General features: G+C 39.8%; 1 protein-coding gene across 3 annotated transcripts in view; it reads right to left on the minus strand.

The window, feature by feature from the left end:
- myo1ea (myosin IEa) overlaps positions 1-22,344 on the minus strand; it is a 140,610-nt gene that overhangs the window by 49,436 nt on the left and 68,830 nt on the right. For all 3 annotated transcript variants that reach the window (XM_048562752.2, XM_048562751.2, XM_048562753.2), the window contains exons 7-13: positions 17,885-18,016; positions 16,329-16,463; positions 15,720-15,852; positions 8,822-9,018; positions 6,512-6,592; positions 4,110-4,196; positions 2,310-2,396 (exon numbers count right to left, since the gene is read on the minus strand). In XM_048562752.2, the coding sequence (XP_048418709.1) occupies positions 2,310-2,396; positions 4,110-4,196; positions 6,512-6,592; positions 8,822-9,018; positions 15,720-15,852; positions 16,329-16,463; positions 17,885-18,016 (852 nt within the window). The remainder of the gene's footprint in view (positions 1-2,309; positions 2,397-4,109; positions 4,197-6,511; positions 6,593-8,821; positions 9,019-15,719; positions 15,853-16,328; positions 16,464-17,884; positions 18,017-22,344) is intronic.

A 22,344-nucleotide genomic window follows, 5' to 3' on the forward strand; every position in this document is an offset into this window, starting at 1 on the left:
AGGAATCAAACTCCATGTTTTTGTTCAGATATTTTGTCACCATGTTATGTAACATCATCAGTGAGACCTCCGATGAAGCAATGTTGTTCTACTTTGCTTGGAATTTATACTGTTTGGTCTGTTATGGTGAATCGTGTCATTTCCTGTTTTGTTCTGTATGGGTTTGTATATAGGGTCCAATTCTATATGTTTGTTGATTGCATTGTGGGTTGAGAACCACGCCTCTAGGAATTCCTATACGTGTCTATGCCTGACTTGAGCTACTATGGTTACATTGTCTCAGTTAAATAGATGGCCTTCAATGTCCAAGTGTACTGATATTAAGGAAAGTTTGTCATGTCATTTTGCTGATGGTCGTACACGTCAGAAATGGTTGGAGGCACGTGATAGTGGAAAGGTTATGGGCCCTGACAACATTGCAGCAATAGTTTTGAAGACTTACACTCCAGAACTTGGTGCATCCCTATCCAAGCTGTTCCAGTTCAGTTACTACATTTAAATCCCTAACAACTGCCCTAGTTTATCTGTACACAACAAGTAGGATAAATCCAACCCAGCCTATTGCTGTTCCATCACTATACACCTGATCATCAGTAAAGTGATGGCAGGTGTCATCAAAAGTTCAAGTAGCACCTGCTCAAAAATAACCTGCTTGTTTTGGGTTCCGCCAGGGCCACTCAGCTCCTGACCTCATTACGGACTTGGTTTTAACATGGATAAAAGAGCTGAATTCCACAGACGAGGTGAGAGTGACAGCTCTTGACATCATGGCTGCATTGAACCTAGCATGGCATCACTGAGTCCTAGCAGAACTGGAATCAACACATATCTGGGGTAAACTATCCACCGGTTGGAGTTATACCTGGCACATAAGATGATGTTGCAAGTCAGTTATCTCAGCTCCAAGATGTCTCTGCAGGAGTTGCTCAGGGTGGTGTCCTTGGCCCAACCATCTTCAGCTGCTTCATCAATGACCTTTGTCCCACCTTAAGGTCAGAAGTGGGGATGTTCGTTGATGATCGCACAATGTTCAGCAGCATTCGTGACTCCTCAGATACTGAAGCAGTCTTTGTTCAAACAAGATCTGAACAATGTCCAAGATTAGGCCGACAAGTGGCAAGTAACATTTGTGCCACACAAATGCCAGACAATGCCCATCTTCAACAAGAGACAATCAAACACCTTGATGTCCAATGGTGTTACCATCACTGAAACCCTGGCTATCAAATTATGGGAGCTACCATTGACCAGAAACTTAACTGGACTTGCCATGTAAACACAGGGCCTACTAGAGAATGTCAGCCTAGGAATACTGTGGCAAGTAGCTCCCTAAAGCCAGTATACCACGTACAAGGCCCAAGTCATGAGTGTGATGGAATACTCGCCACCTGTTGGATAGATGAAACTCCAATAACATTCAAGATGCTCGACACCATCCAGGACAAAGCAGCCCCCTTAAGTGGCTTCACATCGATAAACACTCACTCATTCCACCATTAGGCACCCCCTCCATCACTGATGCAAAGGAGCACAAGCTTCTATGATCTGCAAGATGCACTGCATAAATTCGCTAAAGATCCTCCAACAGCACCTTCCAGGCTATGATCACTTCCATCCAGAAGGACAGGGGCAGCAGATACATGGGAACCCCATCACCTGCAAGTTCCCCTCCAAGCCACTCACCATCCTGACTCGGAAATATGCTGCCATTCCTTCAGTGTCGCTGGGTGAAAATCCTGGAATTCCTTCCCTCAGGCATTGTGATCAAGCTACTTCACATGGATAGCAGTGGTTCAAGAAAGTAGCTCATCATCATCTTCTCAAGAGCAACTAGGGACAGGCAATAATTGCTGTCCAGTCAGTGATGCCCACGACCCACAAGTGAATAAATAAACATTCCTCCTATGCTGCAGCTAACAGGTTACCACAAACCAATTGCAAAATTTGTATTCCCCTCACTTCATTCCTGCAGGTGAAGCACAGCACACAACAATAAAGAACAAGGGTGATCACAGCAATGGGAAATGGTTACTGGGGGTCTAATATTAGCCAATAAATGGTAAAACAAATTGGAAATGTTAAATGTTTAGAAAAGGCACAGAGATTTATAATATAATAGATTAAAGTAAATATCTTATGGGAACACTTCTAAGAAAAATCAATCAATAATTGAGGGAAGAAGCTTTAGTTCTTTTTCAATAAACAGCATTATGGTCTTTGCTGATGAGCAATGAAATATTAAATAAGATACAATTTCATATATTTGAACATTGTTCTAAATATGCAGAGGAACCAGTTCTGATACTTACAACTTTGTTCTCTATAAGATCACAGACTATTTTATTATTGAAATAGTTGATTGCAGTCCATTTAATTCCCTCCTGCACATATTCTTCCTGGGGAATGAGAATTACACATTAACCAATAAGCTCATTCAGGCTGAAGAGAAATGGTTGCAGGTGAACTGAAATAAAGGATATTGATTTGCAACAGCACTCACCAAAATGCAGTAGGGCTATAAATTACCATTGTTGTCTAACAGCCTCTAAGTTTCAGTTTCAAGAGTGGATTTGTACATTTTCTGCTCATCAAGGTGAAGCATACTAATGCCGATTCTAAGACAAACTAGCTGCTTCTTTGGTTAAACAGTCAAAAATTCTTTACTATATCTGATTTCATTTGTAACATAGTGCAAATTAAAAGCTGGCTTTTGTTAAATACGTCTTTAAGAGAACTCTTCTGACTTGCCAATACACAGCACCAATCCAGAAAATATTGATAGTTTGTACGGAAGCCCTTTGTCCAATACAGTTGCTATATTCAAAAGTTAATTGAGTTAAAGGATTGCTTGATGTGTTGGCATTTGGAATTGTGGATTCAAACAGAGAAAATTCATCATTTATAATTAATACACATTATTATTGATAGGTGTCAAAGGCAGACAAAACATTGGGCAACAGAATACTCCATAAATGATGAAAATTGTCTATGTTTAATTGAGAAGTTACGACAACAAAATGAAAATAGAAATGAAAATGTTAAAGTGTGATGAATTGAAAGGTTGATATTGAACACTGGTTACAAAAAAGACGTGTCACAGTTCATTTTTAAGTCAGCATGAATCCAGAATTTATAATGTTTTGAAGAATACCTTGTGGTCACATAAAGCCCATGACCAAATCTTTGTTGCATTTATCAGATAAGCAATAATAATGGATGAGAGCTAACACATTTACATATCCTAGCAAACAACTTTCATATAGAGGAGTTATTCCCACTCCGAAAGCATGTGTTTTCAGAATTTTAACTGTTTTTTTAAATGTGACCCCTGCTCAAGATCAATCTGATTTAAGACTGTAGGGTTGACAGGGGGAATAGAGGAGGTGAAGATTTATGTTGCTCTTCCTTGCATGGAAAATGGATCAAAATTAAATTGAAACAGGGACAGGAAATGAGCTGAAATGGTGAAAGATCCAGATTTTCTTTAAAGTTGCACCTTACTGATGTTAGATACAGTTTAAAAGCTGGATTTATGGATAAATTACTCTTAATCGACCTGTTTGGACCTCTGATGGCACTCCTTCAGGGAAGGTAGGACTTGAACTTAGGTCTCTTGGCCCAGAGGCAGGGACACTACCACTATGCTCCAAGATATGTACAAAGTAAACATCCTCTGCAAACCAGTAAAAGGCTGTAATGTAACCCATTTGTCAGGTCAGCTTCACAAATATATCAAACTTTCTTTTGTCAAGTTTCCGATATCAATCACTTTTCAACAATTCTCCCAAGCAAAACAAAAATATATTTCAGTAATAGGATCCTTATGAGAAATAGGGTTACAGAGAAGATAACAGAAATGCAGAAACAAAAGCAGGCCATTTAGTCTCACAAGCTTGTAATGATCCCACATAATTCAAGGGTTTATCTCCAAACTGCTATGGCACCATTATAAAAACACAATATTTTGGACATATTTCTGCAGGGTTACATAAAGAATGAATATGTTAGATGGAACCACTGCTTGATGCTGCAACTAATTCATTTAAATAAGGGAGCTAACTGGATGGGCTACTTCAACAGCAGAAATAATTTTGAGAAGTCAGCCATACCTGCTCAGCTTTCAGAGTGAGCTCGATAAATATCTGCTGGAGCTTTTCATTCACAAAGTTGATGCAAAACTGCTCAAAGCCATTTTTCTACAAACACAGAGGAACATCTTGAAAATGGAGACATTAGCAACACACAAACACTTTCAGTAAAACTTGGAAATCAGAATTAGTTACAAAGTCTGGTCAAACATCAGATTTTGAGTCCAGCGTTTCTCCTGTAGTTTTAAAATGAAACATTCAAGCTTTTAAAAAGGGAGAATAAAGGAATCTTACAAATATATTTAGATCCTGATTTTCAATTCTGGTTTGGGATCTTTCCAACCCTAAAATGGGAAAAATTGGCCTGGGAGGTTAGATTTTCATTGCAGAATGGTGGTGTTCCTTGAGGGATGGGTCGGGTAACCCTGGAATGCGAGCAGAGACTGTTGTCCTGGATGTGGGCCGGACCCTCACCACAGCATCACTGTTGAAGATTAATAAACAAAAACTAATAAAGCCAAAGATAGCCCTTCAGCCTCCATGGTCTGTTATTCCCACAAGCTCTCACCATACCCATCCCTGTTAACTCATTCCACCTAAACTCTGCACACATCTCCAATATTCCTTAACCCTCCATGCCACCCTATGCCTCTGTACACACCTCCATTATGCCTCATGCCCTCTTGACCAACATATGTCCCTCTACCCATCCTCATAATTCCAATGCCACCTAAAGCCCCTTTGCTCCTGTGTTCAACCTCACTATGCCAACACATGTCTGCCACTTAACTGCAGTGTCCTTTATAGCTACTGTGCCAACTTAATGTTAACTCATGCCCCTTAAATCACCCTTTGCTCTTCATTCTTCCATGGATCCAAAGTATGCAGACGTCAAGAGCCATGCTGATATAAAATAAAGTTAGTTGGCTATTTCAGGTTTTAGAGTAGATTTGTAGCTCGGGTCTGGATGTTGCGGTTGGTTCATTGTTCCGCTGACGTTTCATTACCCTGCTGGGTAACATCATCAGTGCAGCCTCTGATGAAGTGCTGTTGTGTTTTTCCACCTGTTATTTGAACTCTGGTGCCCAGTGGGCTGGATTACCTCACTTCTGGTTTTCCTTCGCAGTGGGGTGTATACGGGGTCGAGTTCTATGTGTTTGTTGATGGCTTTCTTATGGAGTACCAGGCTTCTCGGAATTCCCATGCTTGTCTAATCTTTGCTTGTCCCAGGATCCTGGTGTTGTCCCAATCGAATTGGTGGTTCTCCTTATCTCCTTGGATAGAGATGAGTGGATAATGGACGTGTCCTTTTGTTGCCAATTGATGTTCATGGGCCCTTGTGGTTAACTTACCTCCTGTTTGTCCAATGTAATGTTTATCACAGTCTCTGCAGGGAATCTTGTCTATGACACTGGTCCTGTCCATACTGGATAGTGGGTCTTTGGTTTGGGTAAGCAGTTGGCGAAGGGTTGATGTGGGTTTGTGTGCTACCAAGGGTACAAAAAGACATGACCAATACTCACTCATCTCTATCCACATGGATAAGGAGAACCACCAATTTGACTGGGTCAACACCAGGATTCTGGGACAAGCAAAGCAGAGACAAGCATGGGAATTCTAGAGGCCTGGCTCTCCACTAAGAAAGCTATCAATAAACACATAGAGCTCCACCCCACATACACTCCACTATGAAGGAAAACCAGAAGTGAGGCAATCCAGCCGATGGACACCACTATTCAAGTAACAGGCAGGAAAACACAATGGCGCTTCCTCGGAGGCTGCACTGATAATGTCACCCAGCAGGGTAATGAAACGTCTGCAAAACAACGTTTCAGCTGGCTGTAGATGGTTATCGAAAGACACTCTGATTTATTCAAAAAGATTCAAAACATGGTGAAATTTTTTGTACTAAACTTGTATGAACTCAAACATTTCTATTCTGTAAGAATGGGAGTTGTTCATCAAACCATTCAACTAACAGGCACCACACTTTGAAAATGATTGACTGGGAAATCAGACATGCAGCACAAATCCTATAATGGCCTACAGGATGCTGTATATGGTGAAAATTTCAGAATTGGCTGGAAATTGAAAATCCAGCTCATAAACATGGCACTTCCTACTTTCGCAGGATCAGGAGAGGCTCTCCAAGATGGTGAGCATCTAGGCTGCAGTATCTCCTTATTAATAACATTAGTAGTTTCTACTTATGAGAAAACACTAACTTTTATTGCCATTGAAAATTACTAGCTAGATAAAAGTACTTACTGAACACATGGAATTCAAGGATTTTGAGATTCTCCAAGAAGAATTCAAAGTTACTCAGGGTAGTTTTGTTCTAAATACTGTATTTCATGTTTAAATTTACTTGAACAGAAGTGTGAAAATAAATTGTACTAAAGCAAAGTAAACTAAAGTCATACTTGAAAAATCTCGAAGCCATAAATATCTAGAACTCCAATGTTGTACTCCTCATGGTCTTTCTCCATGGCTTTGTTAATGGACTGGAAAAAATACAAAATATCTGTGACTACACATGTTGTGGAAAAATATTTTGGTGTTAAAGTGTAGCTGCACAATTTAGTTATCGCTATAGTAAAACCATGAAAATTTTTAACAAAATGACTGACATCTTTTTGCAATATAAATGTTTTTGGTTTGAAACAGTCAACATTAATGCTATCCAAAAGTAACCCTGAAGTCACAGCAACAAGGAGCTAGGTTATCAGAAAAATAATATGAGATAAGAAATACTCATGAGGAATCAGTACAATTGTCTTCCCTTTCCCGCAGATCTTTTTGTCCTTAGTGCTGTACAGATCTAAAGATGCAAGGAACCTTAAACCCAAGTACCTATCATCTGTGAATCCCAGCGAATGCAGACAGCAGCATTAGACCACTGAACAATAAGGGACATCACAGCCAATCACAATCTTGTTTTCTCCTGAAGAAAACACACTTTTGCGGGCGTTAAAATTGCATTAGGAGATAATGGGAACTGCAGATGCTGGAGAATGCGAGATAACAAAGTGGGGAGCTGGATGAACACAGCAGGCCAAGCAGCATCTTAGCAGCACAGGAGTGGGGCCCATAGTAACAGCAATAGGGAGGCATTTCTCTGACTGTTTGTACAATGGGAATCAGCTAACTCACAAAATGCCTGCAAATGAACTGAAAATCTTATTAATCTGCACAATTAATTTAGCAGAGCATTTACCCAAAGAGATATTGCTGCTTATAAAATACTTGCATGAGTGGGTGGGGGTCCGTCCTGGAATGGATCCTTGCTGCATTGTATCTTCTTGAGCACAGATCAGTTTGAAATGCTTTAGTACAGGAAACATGAGCAACCCCTGAACAATTTCCTACCTTCAGCTGACTCATTCTATACAGATGATCTTCACAAGGTCAAAAGAGGGACACAAAGTAAATAATAGAAAAGTTGGCCAATATTTCCATCAATCTTTCCATCTCGCAAAAAGAAAATTTGGCAAATACTTTCCAAAAAATCACACAGCAGGATTAGAAAAAGGAGAATCTATCCTGATTGTCTGTGAGCAAAGGTATCATTTGGTGCAGCATTCAAGTTGTACAAGTTGGGAGTTGGCTGATCTCTGCAGGGTTATGGATCCAAGTGCTGCAGTTGACTCCAGTGCTCCTCAAGTAGAAGAGGAAGATAAGCAGATTGAACCCGACCACTCTTCCCCATTCTCCTCATTCAAAGCTGTGTGGCACTTGCGGTCTCGGCTCAAGCCTGAACAGTGACTGCTTGGATGGGATACCCTGTGAAAGCCCACACTCTTAAGGTGCAGATGAGAAAAGAGCAGTACTCTATATCCAATAGCTCACCTTAACTGACGAGCAGGTATCAAAGATATTCCATTTCTTACAAACTCATAATCCTCAACTTGACAAGTAGAAAACCTCACATACTGAAGTGAATTGGATTTGGATGTTTTTAATCAAATGGTTACTTGTTTACAGGAAGTTGTATATGTGTATTTTCAAGCAATACTCTGCATTTTATTAATTTTTAGTCAATAACAAATGCTCCAAAACTGCTAGTTTAATGGCTTAATATGTTAGATTCAGAATTAGGTCTAAAACATTTAATTGGAGCAGCCTGGTAGCTCACTGCATCCTCTATGTTGCTTCTATTGAGTATTTTTTTTAACACTGTAACAATGAGAAACTTGGTACACGAGATAGTTTAATTAAGGGAGAATTGTTCTCTTCATACCACTGTCAAACAAGCTGACTGCTGTGACAGCAACAACAGAGCACATGTGGCAAAAAACATCTGCAATGGAGGCAAAGAAAATACAAAACAATGCAGTTCAGTAAAAAGCACTTCAATTCGTCTGTGGGATTCACTTAAAGAGGAAGGCCAATTTCAGGTAATCCCTTTGTTTAGAAGACTTCCTCAGGGTCTACGTGAAACAAATGCTCTCACAAATGCTATAGTAACAAATGCATTGAGAGAAACTGTGCTATTGTGTTTATTGTCCAATGTTCATCCAACATTTCAAGCACCTTTTCACAATCTGTTGCTTAGATTAGCAAAGATGTCCTAAGACAGGTCCCTGAGCCCCACTGAAAAACAATGTAGATACATGACTATAGGCAACCTGCTGGATACTGCCCCTTCAAATATTTAACACAATGATCTCACTTCACTATCGTTAAAAACTACAACAGTCTTTGCGCAGAAGCAAAGTACCCAAAGTACTTACATCTACCAAATAGTCAAAAATGCGTGCATGAAGAGCCTTGGAAAGTGCATCCCTTGTGTAACATGCCTGCTCCACATTTAATGTCACATTAATACTTTCAGACCTTCCTCCCCATTTGCTGTCCATTTTCCGGCTGGTCAATTTTTCCTTTAATCGTTCTTGATCAATACCAAGTAGGAAAGCTGGGAATGCCAGAACTGTGGGATAAATAATCAGAGTTATTTATTTGTTCAGTAAAGGAGTTTTGATCATCTTATGTATAGGAGAGTCTTGGCTCCTTCGCAAACACAAGTCTTCATTTACGGATTTACAAAAAAAAGGCAAACACTTGTTTTATCAAGTGATGCAGAAGCTTATTCTAAAGCCTTAATTGATAAGAATACTGCAAGGGCAAGACTTACAATCTTTTTTACGCAGAGATATTTTACTGTGCTTTCATTTACAATGATATGATTTAGCTAATTTTCTTTTAGAAAAACTCAACTATCGACAGTATAAATATAGCCTAAAATGAAATGGTATGCTCCATTCAAAAGCCCAAAGTATTTATGCCAGTGGGTGGCACAAGACAATGGCTGTTTGAAATAGCTTGCTGCCACCAATTCTCCTTTGACTATACTGTTCATTGACTACAACTTTGCCTTCAACACCATCATTCCCTCAAGGTTGATCTCAAAACTCCTGACCTTGGTCTCAGCTCCACTGTCTGCAACTGAATCCGCAGCTTTCTGCCCCACAGATCGCAATTAGTGAAGACAGGCAACTGCACCTCTTCCATGATAACAGTCAAAGCTGGAGGCCCCCAAGGAAGTGTCCTTAGCCCCCCACTTTACTCCCTGTGCACCTACAATTGTGTTGCCAAATTCCAAACGAACCCCATCCTCAAGATTGCTGACAACATCACCGTGGTAGGACGGGTATCTAACAATGACGACTCAACATACAGAAGGGAGATAGAGGGTTGGGTGATGTGGTGCATAAGAGAACAACCTCTCTTTCAACGTCAGCAAAACTGAAGAACTGATCATTTACTTTAGAATGGAGGAGAACACGCTCCCATCAAATCAGCGGAATTGAAGTTGAGAGGGTGCAGAGTGTCAAATTCCTCGGAGTGATGATAACCGATGACCTGTCTTGGACTTTCCACGTAGATGCAATGTTAAAAAAAGCACGACAATGCCTCATCTTCCTCATGCAGTTCAGGAAATCTGGCATGTCCATAACTGTTCCTCACCAACTCCTTCAGAAGCACCATTGAAAGCACACTGTCCGGGTGCATAATGGCCTGGTACGGCAACAGCTCTGCCCAGGACCGTAAGATACTATAGAAGATTGTGTGCACAGCCCAGACCATCATGGGAGCCGACCATCCATTCATGAACTCCATTTACATGGCTCGCTGCCACAGAGAGGCTTCCAACATCATCAAAGACCCATTGTACCCTGGTAGAGATCTCCCACAACCTGTTCCATCAGGCAGAAGATACATAAGCTTGAACACATGCACCAACAGGTTCAGCAGCAGCTTCTTCCTGGCTGATATTTGACTGATGAAAGGACCCTCTAGTCTCAGGCAACGCTGATCTTGCTAATGTTGATCTCGCCTAACACACACGCTGTGCAATGTAACTGTGTGCCTCTGTCTAAGTTTTTTACAACTTTTGATAAGTACATCCATGCCTACTATGATCTGTCGGTACTGCTTGCAAACAAAGCTCTTCACTGTACTTTGGTACATGTGACAATAAAATCAATCAATAATGGTCAGTGCTAGATGATAAACTACCGGTAAGACTAAACAGAAGAAGCACTTGTCTTAGAGCATAGAACAGTACAGCACAGCACAGGCCCTTTGGCCCACAATGTTGTGCCAAACTTTTACCCTAACCCTAAGGTCTATGTAACCTCCAGCCCTACCTTATACTATCATCCATTTGCCTATCTAATAACCGCTTAAATACCCCAAAGTTCTCAAAGTCCCCAAAGTTGTCTTAGTTAACAAGATAGTTTATTGCATGATAGCAATAACTAAAGTTTATATTACCAGTCATAATTAACAGGGACTTCTCAAGTTGTACGGAATATGTCTGCTCTCCACGAAGACTGAAGTGGAACACCCTGTCTCCAACTAAAGCCTGTCAGATTGGTTGGATTTAATGCAAATTCAACCATCACATGATCCAACACACTGTTTTACTGGAGGTGTTAGCTTGTTCAAAGCATTTATATTAACATTCATACTTGATTAGAGAGAGGACATAAAGTTAAGCAAATTAAGCTCTTGAAAGTTCCATCCTTCAGAGTACTCTTGCAGGCAAAATGGTGAATTCAGGAAAATGGGGAACGTTTTCTTAATAACACATTGTGTTCGATGTCTCTGGAAATCATAGAATTCAGCACATAAGCAGACCTTTCAGCCCATTGTTCCTGTTCTAGGTCTGTGAAATGAATTATTGAATTTGTCCCACTCCTCTATCTTTCCAAGATAATAAAATGTGAGGCTGGATGAACACAGCAGGCCAAGCAATGCGAAGCCTCTATCTTTCCATAAAGTGTTGTACATTTTTCCTTCTCAATTATATATTTAGCCCCTTGTTGAAAATTACTACTAAATCTGCTTCTCATTCTATTTCAGGCCATAAATTCCAACCAATCTAACGCAATACTTTAAATAATTTCCTGTTTACTCTTTTGCCAATTACTTTAAACCTGAATCTTCTGATTACTGACCATCATGCCAATGGAAACAGTTACTTATTGATTCTATCAAAACCCTTCCTCGTTCTGTATATCTATATTAAAGTTCAACTATCCTTCTCTGTTCTGAGGACAACAATCCTAGCTTTATTGGTCTCTCCACTTAGCAGAAGTCCATCTTCGCTGGAACTATTCCAGTAAACCTCCTCCTCTCAAAAGCCTTGACATCAATCCTAAATAGTGGCACACAGACTTGGACACAATAAGCCAGCTGGGTCCTAACCAGTTATTCATAATGAATATAAATAAGGAAAGAACTAAAACATAATGTGAGCTGCAAGAGCACAACTCCATGATGGGCCAATGCATGTATTTGCAGTGGTTGGTGTGGAAGTTAATGTTGATCTGAATGAGCATGAAATATCATGCTGAGACTGGGGTAGAGAACATGCATGAAGCCTCAAAGTCCATCGCTCCAGTCTAGACAATAGCTATGTATGGGCTTTGGTTGAGGCTTAGGCTCATATATGACAAATAGTATGGATGGGATACTAGCAAGCTTTAGCATTGTAAACTGCAACCACTAGATTCATGGACGTTTCATCATATGACCCACCCTCTAGCCATTAGTTCATCCACACATTCATCCTTGTGATACAGTGCTTTCCTCCACCAATTGGAAAGCAGAAGATCTCATTACCCATTGGATAATGCGTTATTGTCAGCTAAACAGCCTTTCTTCCCCATTTTCAATATTATTCTATCCAGTAAAGAGTAACATACAAAAAAATGATAAAGAAAATATTTTTTAAAAGTCTCTATGATTTTTCTCCAGGGTTGCACACAGTCTCCTAGAACACTGCTATCTCCAATTCCTGGAAACTGCAAGTCAATTCTGGAAAGTTAGCTACTCTAGTGAGTTTCTGTGCTCTCCTTGAGCCACTGCCATCCAGCAAAGCAAGCAAACAGTTGGAGGAAATTCAAGAGAGCCTTAGAAAAATATTTATAGAAACAAAATTCAAGACTACAGGAAAAGGCAGGAGAATGGCACTAAATCATATTGCTCATTCTGTCTGAAATTGTCTAAAATGTACTTTTTCAGGGCTGTTCAGTTCTGAAGATGACAAATTGGACTCAAAATGTTAACTTGTCTCTCCCTCCACAAATGTTGCCAGACCCCTGCTAAGTCCGTCTCTCTCTCCAACAATCACAATCGCATTGGTGCCACCTTGCCAGAGCTACAGTTCTTATAATTATGTTATTTGGACAATCTTGAGGCTCATCAAGCTCTGGAAATTCCTGTCCGCAATTACTGCAGTATTTCAAAGTTCCCAACTTACAGTCACAGATGAACTTAATTACTGAGGAGTGATTAGTATTCACACACTGAAGAAGCAGCATGCACACAGTGCTGGACCACAGCACTCTGCCTTTTAAAGGAGCACTTCACAAGTTGTTCATTAAATGAATTGTAGGAGTTCAATTTGGCTTTGGATTGAAGCCACACAGGAATTAAATGCAGTTGTATTATGTTGAAAATCCAGGTGTGCAGTGAGTCTGTAATGGTGCACTGTGTTAAAAAAAACATTTCATTAACACCGAGAAAGAACTTACATTTATCCAGTCCATTTTACATATGATCTCAAACTATTCTGAAGCCAGTTAAGTACTACTGAAGTGTAGCCACTGGTGAAATATAGGAATGATACCAAGCAACTTGTACACAGTAAGATCCAATAAACAGCAAGCTGATAATGACTGGTTATTCTGTCTTAGTGTTGATGGTCAATGGATAAATATTGATGAAAACACTGCAGACAACCCTTCAGTTCTGTCCTTCTGTGCTGCACTGGTAAGCCTAGACTTTGCACTCAGGTGGCTGGAGGAGGACTTGAATTTCCATCTCAGAAACAAAACAGAGTTGCCACTGCATCCCAGCTGACACAGTAAATGTACTGCAAGGATGTGGGGTCAATGCGTGTTGATGCTCTACACAACAGGCACTGTTTTTATCTTTACTACTCGTCAGACAGCTTGCCAGTCGTATAAATGGTTTGATTTTCACCCTGCTTAAGATAATGGGACATCAACTGGCCAGTTCCTCCAGACGGCTGATAATCAGCTGTTCCACAAAGTTAATGAGCAAGCAACGAGACTAGTATTTCTGCTGTCCCAGGGCATTTTTGCCAATGTTGCCTAATTCATCCTGAGAGGTACAGAAATGTGAGGAGAACCTCCCTCCAACAATGCAAAAAAAACTAGAGTCAATTAAGTAGTGTATGAATCACCCTTTTGCTAGTTTGCTAATTCGGTTGGGGTGGGGGCACTCCGGGAAACTTTGAGGAAACCAACATTCTGTGGAGGCTTGCTGGCCCTGGTGGTGCTTCAGTTCTGAGCTAACAGTTTCAAGAGAGGTGAATGTAAACACAATCCCGAAAGAAATGAGATCCTTCTTGTAGCCTCAGCATTCAAAACCATTCTTCAATCTTCCTGAAATTAATCATTACAGATCAACTAGAGGCATCCAGTTTCTGGGAATCTGCCAGGAGCTCTGGGAATTCACACCGTTGGAAATTTAAAGAGAAATTTCTCAGCGATGGTGAATTCTGGTCACAGTATGGTCACAAGATGGCTGCAGACAATTGAAGGAGCTCTGTTTCAAATTAAAATGCAGTTGGTGGGTTTTGGCAGCTGCAACAGGCACAGATGTTTCAGAACAGGATGCAGACTGCTACAGGCAGGCACTACAATCCCAGAGTAAAATAAACCATCCATAATTAGGGAATGCTGTAAAATTGTCTACGATGGAAGAGAATATAGCTATGTGCAGGAACAAGGGAAAATGGTGCACAAGAGAAAGAAACAGGAAATCAAACACTTCCTGAGGAAAGAAAGAAAGTTCAGTGTAAAAATCTGACAGCAGCCATCTGAACTCCTGTTTATTGTTGCAAAGCATATATTTATTTTTAATACTGGCATATAGTTATTTTTAGTACTGCATTGTGAGGTAAATGAAACAGTAAAATGAAACACCAGTCTTTCCACATCTTTAGAAGTAACTCCAATTTTAATTTTGATACACTGGTGTAAATTTTAAACTTATAGCACTTGGGCAATGACAGTGAGGTGTCAATCAGCTTTTATAGAAGCCATCTGATTTTCATTCCAGCAAGGTGAAATTTCACCTCACTGTTGAGAAATAGATTGAATAACGATTACAAGACTTCAACAGAGAGAACTGTTTCAAATCACTGCTTGCAATGAGCAAAGATTTATTTAGGAACCAAAAAGCCCAATGAGATCCAACAAACCTGCTCATTTTTCAAATGAAAACTTGCTTCCTAGTGTACTACTGAAATCACAATCCTAATACCAATCTTTCACTCTGTTGCATCATTCCTGACATTGCACAAGAATGTAAGTGTGGTTGTAATGAATTAGCAGCTGTCTCTCATTTCTCTTCATTAGAATAATTGGAAATGACAGTCAGAAAAGATGTATAACAGGCTGCTTACTTGATATCAGCCGAAGTCTAAGTCTACTTCAGTGTTTGGCATGGGGATGAGAATGACATTGCATTATCATGGTGTGCCTAGATAGGCCAATGATTCACTGAGCAGTGTGTCACATGTGGTGGGATTGAATGGAAGTAAGAATGAGCAAACAGTAGGATAAGTATATATGAACACTTCCAAGAATGTAGGTGCAACAGAGTTAAATTTGGAAAAGTCTGATGGTTATACTGATGTTTGCTGAGATTTTACAGGATTGGGCTGAATCAACTAATAAAAACTAGTCTTAAATGTCCTTGTTGTTTCTGGTTCAATTGTTAACTTGTTTGATACATTCCTCATTGGATAAAAAGCTTACCTCCTCCTTTGGTCTATAGAAATGTCTCAGAAATAACCAGTGGAAATAGTCTGCTCCTATCTATCTTGATTTATTTATTCTTCTTTCCCCCCATCATCAAATGTTTTCCTTACTGTCAAATGCTCCACAACCTCCTTTGAACCAATATTTCCAGGCTTTTCTTCATATTGGGCAGCATCTGGGTGAATCTGTGCTGCCCACCTTGTTCTTAATATTCTTGCTAGTGGATGGAGCCCAGAACTGTACACAGTCCAACAACTTGGGTCTTATAAAAATGAACAATTGCATCTCGAATCGTAACATGCTGAGACTCCAGAAACAAAATACTTACATTCTTCACTTTCTACAGCAGCATAGTTGCCAACCTCTTTAAAACTGAGGTTGCCCATGTGAAGTACACCAGCCACAATCTGTAAAACCATCGCCTGTTCATCAGCAAAGATTCCAATCACATTCATAGCATGCTGCAAATAAACAATTATTTAAAATTAAGTAATGCCCATGCATGCAAAACAGATTGACTCCTTAAGTTGCTGACAAAACTTGTCTGATAAGGCACGTGATTGGACAATCATTGGTCTCTGCTGCTTTATAATTTATGTTAAATGTATTAGCTCACAAGCCAAGAATGCTTAGCAGTCATTTATTTTGTAAAAAATGACTGAATAGTACAACTATCTTGTAGAAGAATCAAGAGATTCAACAGTTGGCTTTGTCTAACGGACCCTTCAAATAACAATAAGGGAAAATGCTTTGCCAGCAATGGAAACCAAGAAGAAAAGAAATCAACTCAGGCAGAGCCTGGCGAGTCTCAGAATGCAGGGCATTGGGAAGCACTATGTGGTGCATTTAGCCACCAAGTCCATGACTACACAGACAGATGCTTTAAATCAATTAAATGTGAGATGATTGGTTTTGTGAAGCAAGAATAAAACCTCACCAGTGTTTCCTGAAAATCCTTCCGATCATTAATGTCATCCACTTTGTAGGAACCAGACTGATTGAGGTAAAAATAGTAGTCCAGATTAGTGATTCCTAGGTTAGACTTTTGGTCTGCAGATGCACCCTCAATGAGCTGGAAGAGACATACATATAATTGGCCAGTGAGTGGAGCAGGCTTACTTTTAACCAAAGTTAAAATGAGTCAATTCTAGCTACATAATTACACACCATGTGGCTACAATTGGAATATTAACAGAACAAACTCCATTTGGAACAAAACAAACAAAACCATTTAAATGAGATACATGAGACAAAGAACACTTTTGCTTTTGGCATACAATTCCACATTTATAAATGATTATGAATAAGAAATGGGAGAAGGAGCGTAAGTCCTGTAATTTAATACTGTCATAGCTGATCTTGAGTTTCAACTCCAACTTCCTGCCCACTCCCAATATCATTTGAAAGACCAAACAATCTGTCCATATCAGTCATAAATATACTCAACAATGGAGCATTCACACCTTCCTGGAATAAATATTTACAATCCTTTGAGTAAAGAAGTTTCTCCTGATCTCTGTCCTAAATAATCAACCCTTGAATTGACTGTGCAGCCGTGTTCCAGATTCCCAACCTAGGGGAAACCCTATTAAGCCTCTTCAGACTATTGTATATTCCAATGAGATAATCTTCCATTTTTCTAAACTCCAGTGAGCATAACAAGTTACTTGACCTCACATTATTGGAAAATCTTCTCCACCTAGGAACCAATGTAGTGAACCTTTGCTGTGCTGTCTCCAATACAAGCATATCCTGCTTTAAATATGGAGACCAAGACTGCACACAGCATTCCACATGCAGTCTGACATCTGCAGCAAGACCTCCTTATTCCTATTGAGCAATACTCTTGCAATAAAGAGCAGCATGTCATTTTAATTGCTTCTGGGCCTGCAGGCTAATTTTCTGTGTTCTTTGCTGGAGTACATCCAAGGATTTTTTAACATCAATGTTTACAAGTTCCACACACTTTTTAAAAAATCTGCTTCTTTACTTCTGGTTACGGTGATAGAATCTGTAAAATACTGAAGTGTTCAATCAGCCATGATTCCATTGAGTAGTGTGCAGGCCTGATGGGCTGAATGGCCTAATCCTGTCCCTATTCATACTTTCAAAGTGAGTAACCTCACTGCACTTCACATTGTACTCTATCTGCAGAAAGTTCAGAACATTTTTCAGAATTTTCTCTGTGCAAAAATATATTTAATCAGCAGTGAAAAGTGGATCAAGTATATTTATTTTTATAATGTTCCAGCTACATTTCTATGATACTGAATACCTGTGATTAAATGAATTGGGATCACACCATTAACTAGTTGTAGGGTCTTCACTGGTGTCATTAAGCACCCTTAAACATTGCCAGAATGCAGCTAGCTATTTCCCCTATTAATACGGAAGGTATGAATGAGATGTCAGCTCCTCTCCTCCCCTAGATCACCCATCATTTCAGTCAAATGCTTTCCTTCTTGTGAAAGGAGAAACAGCCTTATTACTAACCTGGTAAAAAATATGGAAGCTTCGTTCTCCAGGATTCCGTGTAACAACCCGGGATTTTTCCAGTAGGAAATTGGAGATTTTTCCACCATCTGGCTCCCCACCTGGGCTAAACTGGATTTCAAAGTATTTCCCCTGCACAGATTAGTCATACTTTTAATAACAGAGAAAAACCACAGGCCCAGAACAAGCAGCAGCCTTGAATTACACAGCAAAGAATCTAATGATGCATCAGAACTATAAAACTCTATTCAGCTACTTTACATCATAGCATGTTACGCTGTTGTGGTCACAAACAATCATCACAAGTATTTTTAACCTTTCATTGGAATTGCTTAATATAGAAAGTCAAATTTAAATAGCTCACTTCAAGTTCCCTCCTTAGCTACAGGGTACAGAAAAATGTCTGCATGTCTGAGGAGGGAGTAGGTTAATGAACATCAAATTTAATCAGCAGCAACTGTTCTGGAATGCTCTGAACTCATTATCTTAAAAATTGATGCTTTTACTTGTTCCAAAATTGGATCTAGTGTACAAGTTTATAATTAACAATTCAGACAGTGTTTCAGAATTACAATGGTTTAGCCATTTAAAAAGGAATAGACTGGAGTTACATATAAACGCACACATTTCGAGCAGGCACTTGGACTGTCAAACCTGCTTCAATGTTCAGTGAGACCTTGGCTGCTCTGATGGATTCACATTCCTGTCCACCCCTGGGAATCTTACAACCCCTTGCTTATCAGAAACTATCTAGCTCTGCTTAAAAATATTCTGCTTCCACTGCCATTTAAGGACAATAATTCCTAAGACTGTTGGTCTTCTAAGAGGAAAAAAAACTGGCTTCAATAAGCATCCCCTTAATTTGAAACAACAACCCTCTAGTTCCAAATTCTCCCACAAAAGAATCATTCTTTCTGCACCTACGCAGTCAAGACTCCTCACAATCTCACATGTTTCAGTCAATTATCTCTCACCCTTCTAAACTCCAGTGGATACAAGTCCAGCCTGTCCAATATTTTTTTGTAAACTAACCTATCATTCCATTGATTAGTCTAATAAACTTACTCTGAACTGTTTACAATGCATTTCTATCATTAGTCCTTCAGCGGTCTCCTGCATCCAAGATGACAGCCTTCAGCCAATTCAGTTCACTCCACGTGATATCAAGAAACAGTTGGGGGCACTGGATACTGCAGAGGCTATGGGGCCTGATAATATTGCAGCAATATTACTGAAGAATTGTGCTCCAGAACTTGACACACCCATAGCCAAGCTACAATACTGAGGCAACAACCCAACAATGTGGAAAATTACCCAGGTAAGTCTTGTACACAAAAGCAGGATAAATCCAACCTGGCCAGTTACTGCCCTATCAGTCTACTCTCAATCATCAGCAAAGTGATTGAAGGGGTTATCAACAGTGTCAATAACCTGCTCTGTCATGCCCAGTTCTGCCAGGGCCACACAGTTCCTGACCTCATTACAGCCTTGGTTTAAACATGGACAAAAGAGCTGAATTCCAGAGCTGAGGTTGGAGTGACAGCCCTTGGCATCAAGAAGCCCTAGCAAAACTGGAATCAATGGGAATCGGGGCAAACTCTCTGTTTGCAGGTTGAAGCTATACCTGGTTGCTGGAGGTCAGTCATCTAAACTCCAGGACATCTCTGCGGGAGATCCTCAGAATAGTATCCTCAGCCCAACCATCTTCAGCTGCTTTGTTAATGACCTTCCCTACAATCCAATTTCAGAGGTGGGAATGTTTGCCAATGACTGCACAACGTTCAGTACCATTCACGACTCCCCAGATACTGAAGCAGATCACATTCAAATACAGGAGGAGCCGGACAATATTGGCAGGCAGTTAGGGATGGGCAATCAGTGCTGGCCAGTCAGTGACACTCGTGTCCCATAAGTGAATAAAAAAAATTGAAATATGTACAGAGTACTCTAGATGTAGTCTCACCAATACCCTGCAAAACTGAAGCAAAACCTCTCTACTTTTGTACCTAATCCCCCTTGCACTAGATGATAATATTCTATTTGTTTTCATTATTATTTGACGAAATGTGTACTAACCTTTTGCATTTCATGCACTGGGACATGCAGATTCCTCTACATCTCAAAGTGCTGCAATCTCTCACCATTTAGATAATAGGCTTCTTTTTTGTTACTCCTCCCAAAATGGTCAGTTGGACATTTTATCCCACTATACTCCATTTGCCTGATCTTTGTTCACTCACTTAATCTATCTATATCATTTTCAAACCTTTTCATATCCTCTACGCAACTTATTTTCTTACCCATCTTTGTGCTGTCAGCAAAATTAGCAACTATATCTTTGGTTCCTTTAGCCAATTTATTTAAATAATTTGTAAATAAAATTGAGGGCTCAGCAATATACTCTGTGGCACTCAACACATTACATATTGCAAACAGAAAATGATTCATTTATCCCTAAACTGTTTCCTGTTGATCTTCCTCCATGCCAATGTGTTACCTCCCCATTACACTATGAGTTTTTATTGTGGCACTTTATTAAATGCCTTTTACAAATCTAAATGTAGTGCATCCACCAATTCCACGTTATTCACAGCAAAGAACTCCAATAAACTGCTTAAACATGATTTCCCTTTTACAGAACGATGTCTGATGACCTTGAACTTATCTAAGCGAGCTGAAATAACATCTTTAATAATAGTTTCTAACATATTCATTTTGACTGTTATTAAGGTAATTGGTTTGTAGCTTCCTGCTTTATGCCTCCCTCCTTTTTTGAGTAAAGGAGTTACATTTGTTATTTTACAATTGATGGAACCTTCCCTCAATCTAGGCAAATTTGGAAAATTATAACCAACTATCTCACTAGGCACTTCTTTTATGAACCTAGGGTGAAGTCTGCCGGGACCTAGGAACTTCTCAGTATACAGCTCCAGCTATTTGCACCCTACACTTCCCTGCTGAATGTAATTTTCTTGACTTCCTCCCTCCCTTTCACTTCCTAATTTACAACTATTTCAGGAATGTTATTGATATCCCCCATACTGAAGACTAGTGCAAAATAGTTCAATTAATTTGCCGTCTCCTTATTTTTCATTAATTCCCCAGGCCCACTTTCTATAGGACCAGCACTCATTTTGTTAACACTCATCTTTCTTGAGTATCTTTAAAAACTTCTACCTTCAGATTTTATAATTCTAGCTAGTTTTCCTTCATAATTTAATTTTTCATCCTCTTAAACCTTTTAATCATTTTTTTGCTGCTTTTTATGTCCTGTCCAACTTCTGACCTACTACCAATCTTGGCATAATTACATGCCACCTTTAAGCCTGATGCTGACTTTAACATTTTTACTTAATCACAGATGGTACATTCTGCCCTTAAAATTTTCTTTCCCATCAAAATGTGTCTGTTCGTGTATATTAAAATACTTCCTTATATGTCTACTACTCAGTCTCTGTTGAGCCATCCTTTAACTTAATTCGTCTGTTCTCTTTAGCTAGCTGTGCTTTCATGCCCTCATAATCACTCTTATGTAAGTTGAAAATACTAGTCTTAAAACCACTCTTCTCTCCCTCAAACTGAAAGCCAAATTCAAGCATTTTGTGATCACGATTACACAAAAGCACCTTCACTGTGAGGTCATTAATTTATCCTCCATCATTGCACTGTACTATGTCTAGTATAACTTGCTTTTTGGCTGGCTCCAGAAAGTGCAGTTCTAAGAAACCACGCTGAAAACATTCCATGAACTTCCTCCTTCAGGCTACATTTTCCCATTTCATTATATGTTGATTAAAATCCCCCATGATGATTGCCATACCTTTCAGACAAAGACCCTCTACGTTGTCCTTCATACTCAATTTAGTTATGTAGTTTCCATCTGTTCAACACACACACACACACACACACACACACACACACACAAAGACTTTTTGCCTTTTTCATTTCTCATATAACTAGTCCTACATCATGGTTCACATCCTAAGTCATCCTTCTCTTCTGTTCTAATATTATCATTAATTAATAGAGCCACGCTTCCACCTTTCAAAGCTCCCTGTCCTTCTTAAATGTATTGCATCTCTCAAACTTGAGGTTGCAAATAATGGCATCCTGTAGTTGAGGCATCATAGAATCACAGCATGGGAACTGGCCCTTTGGCCCAACAAGTCCACACTGACCCTTGGAGCATCCCACCTAGACCCATCCCCCTATGACACACCTAAGCTACACATCTTGGAACACTATGGGCCATTTAGCATGGCCAATCCACCTAGCTTGCACATCTTTAGACTGTGGGAAGAAACTGGAGTACTGGAGGAAACCCACACAGACACGGTGAGAGTGTGCAAACTCCACAAAGACAGTCGTCCGAGGATGGAATCGAACCGAGGTCCCTGGCGCTTTGTGGCAGCAGTGCAATAATTTTATTTGGCCAATTCACCTCTTGGACAATCACAGGG

This window comes from Stegostoma tigrinum, chromosome 33 (assembly GCF_030684315.1).
Source record: "Stegostoma tigrinum isolate sSteTig4 chromosome 33, sSteTig4.hap1, whole genome shotgun sequence".
NCBI lineage: Eukaryota > Metazoa > Chordata > Chondrichthyes > Orectolobiformes > Stegostomatidae > Stegostoma > Stegostoma tigrinum.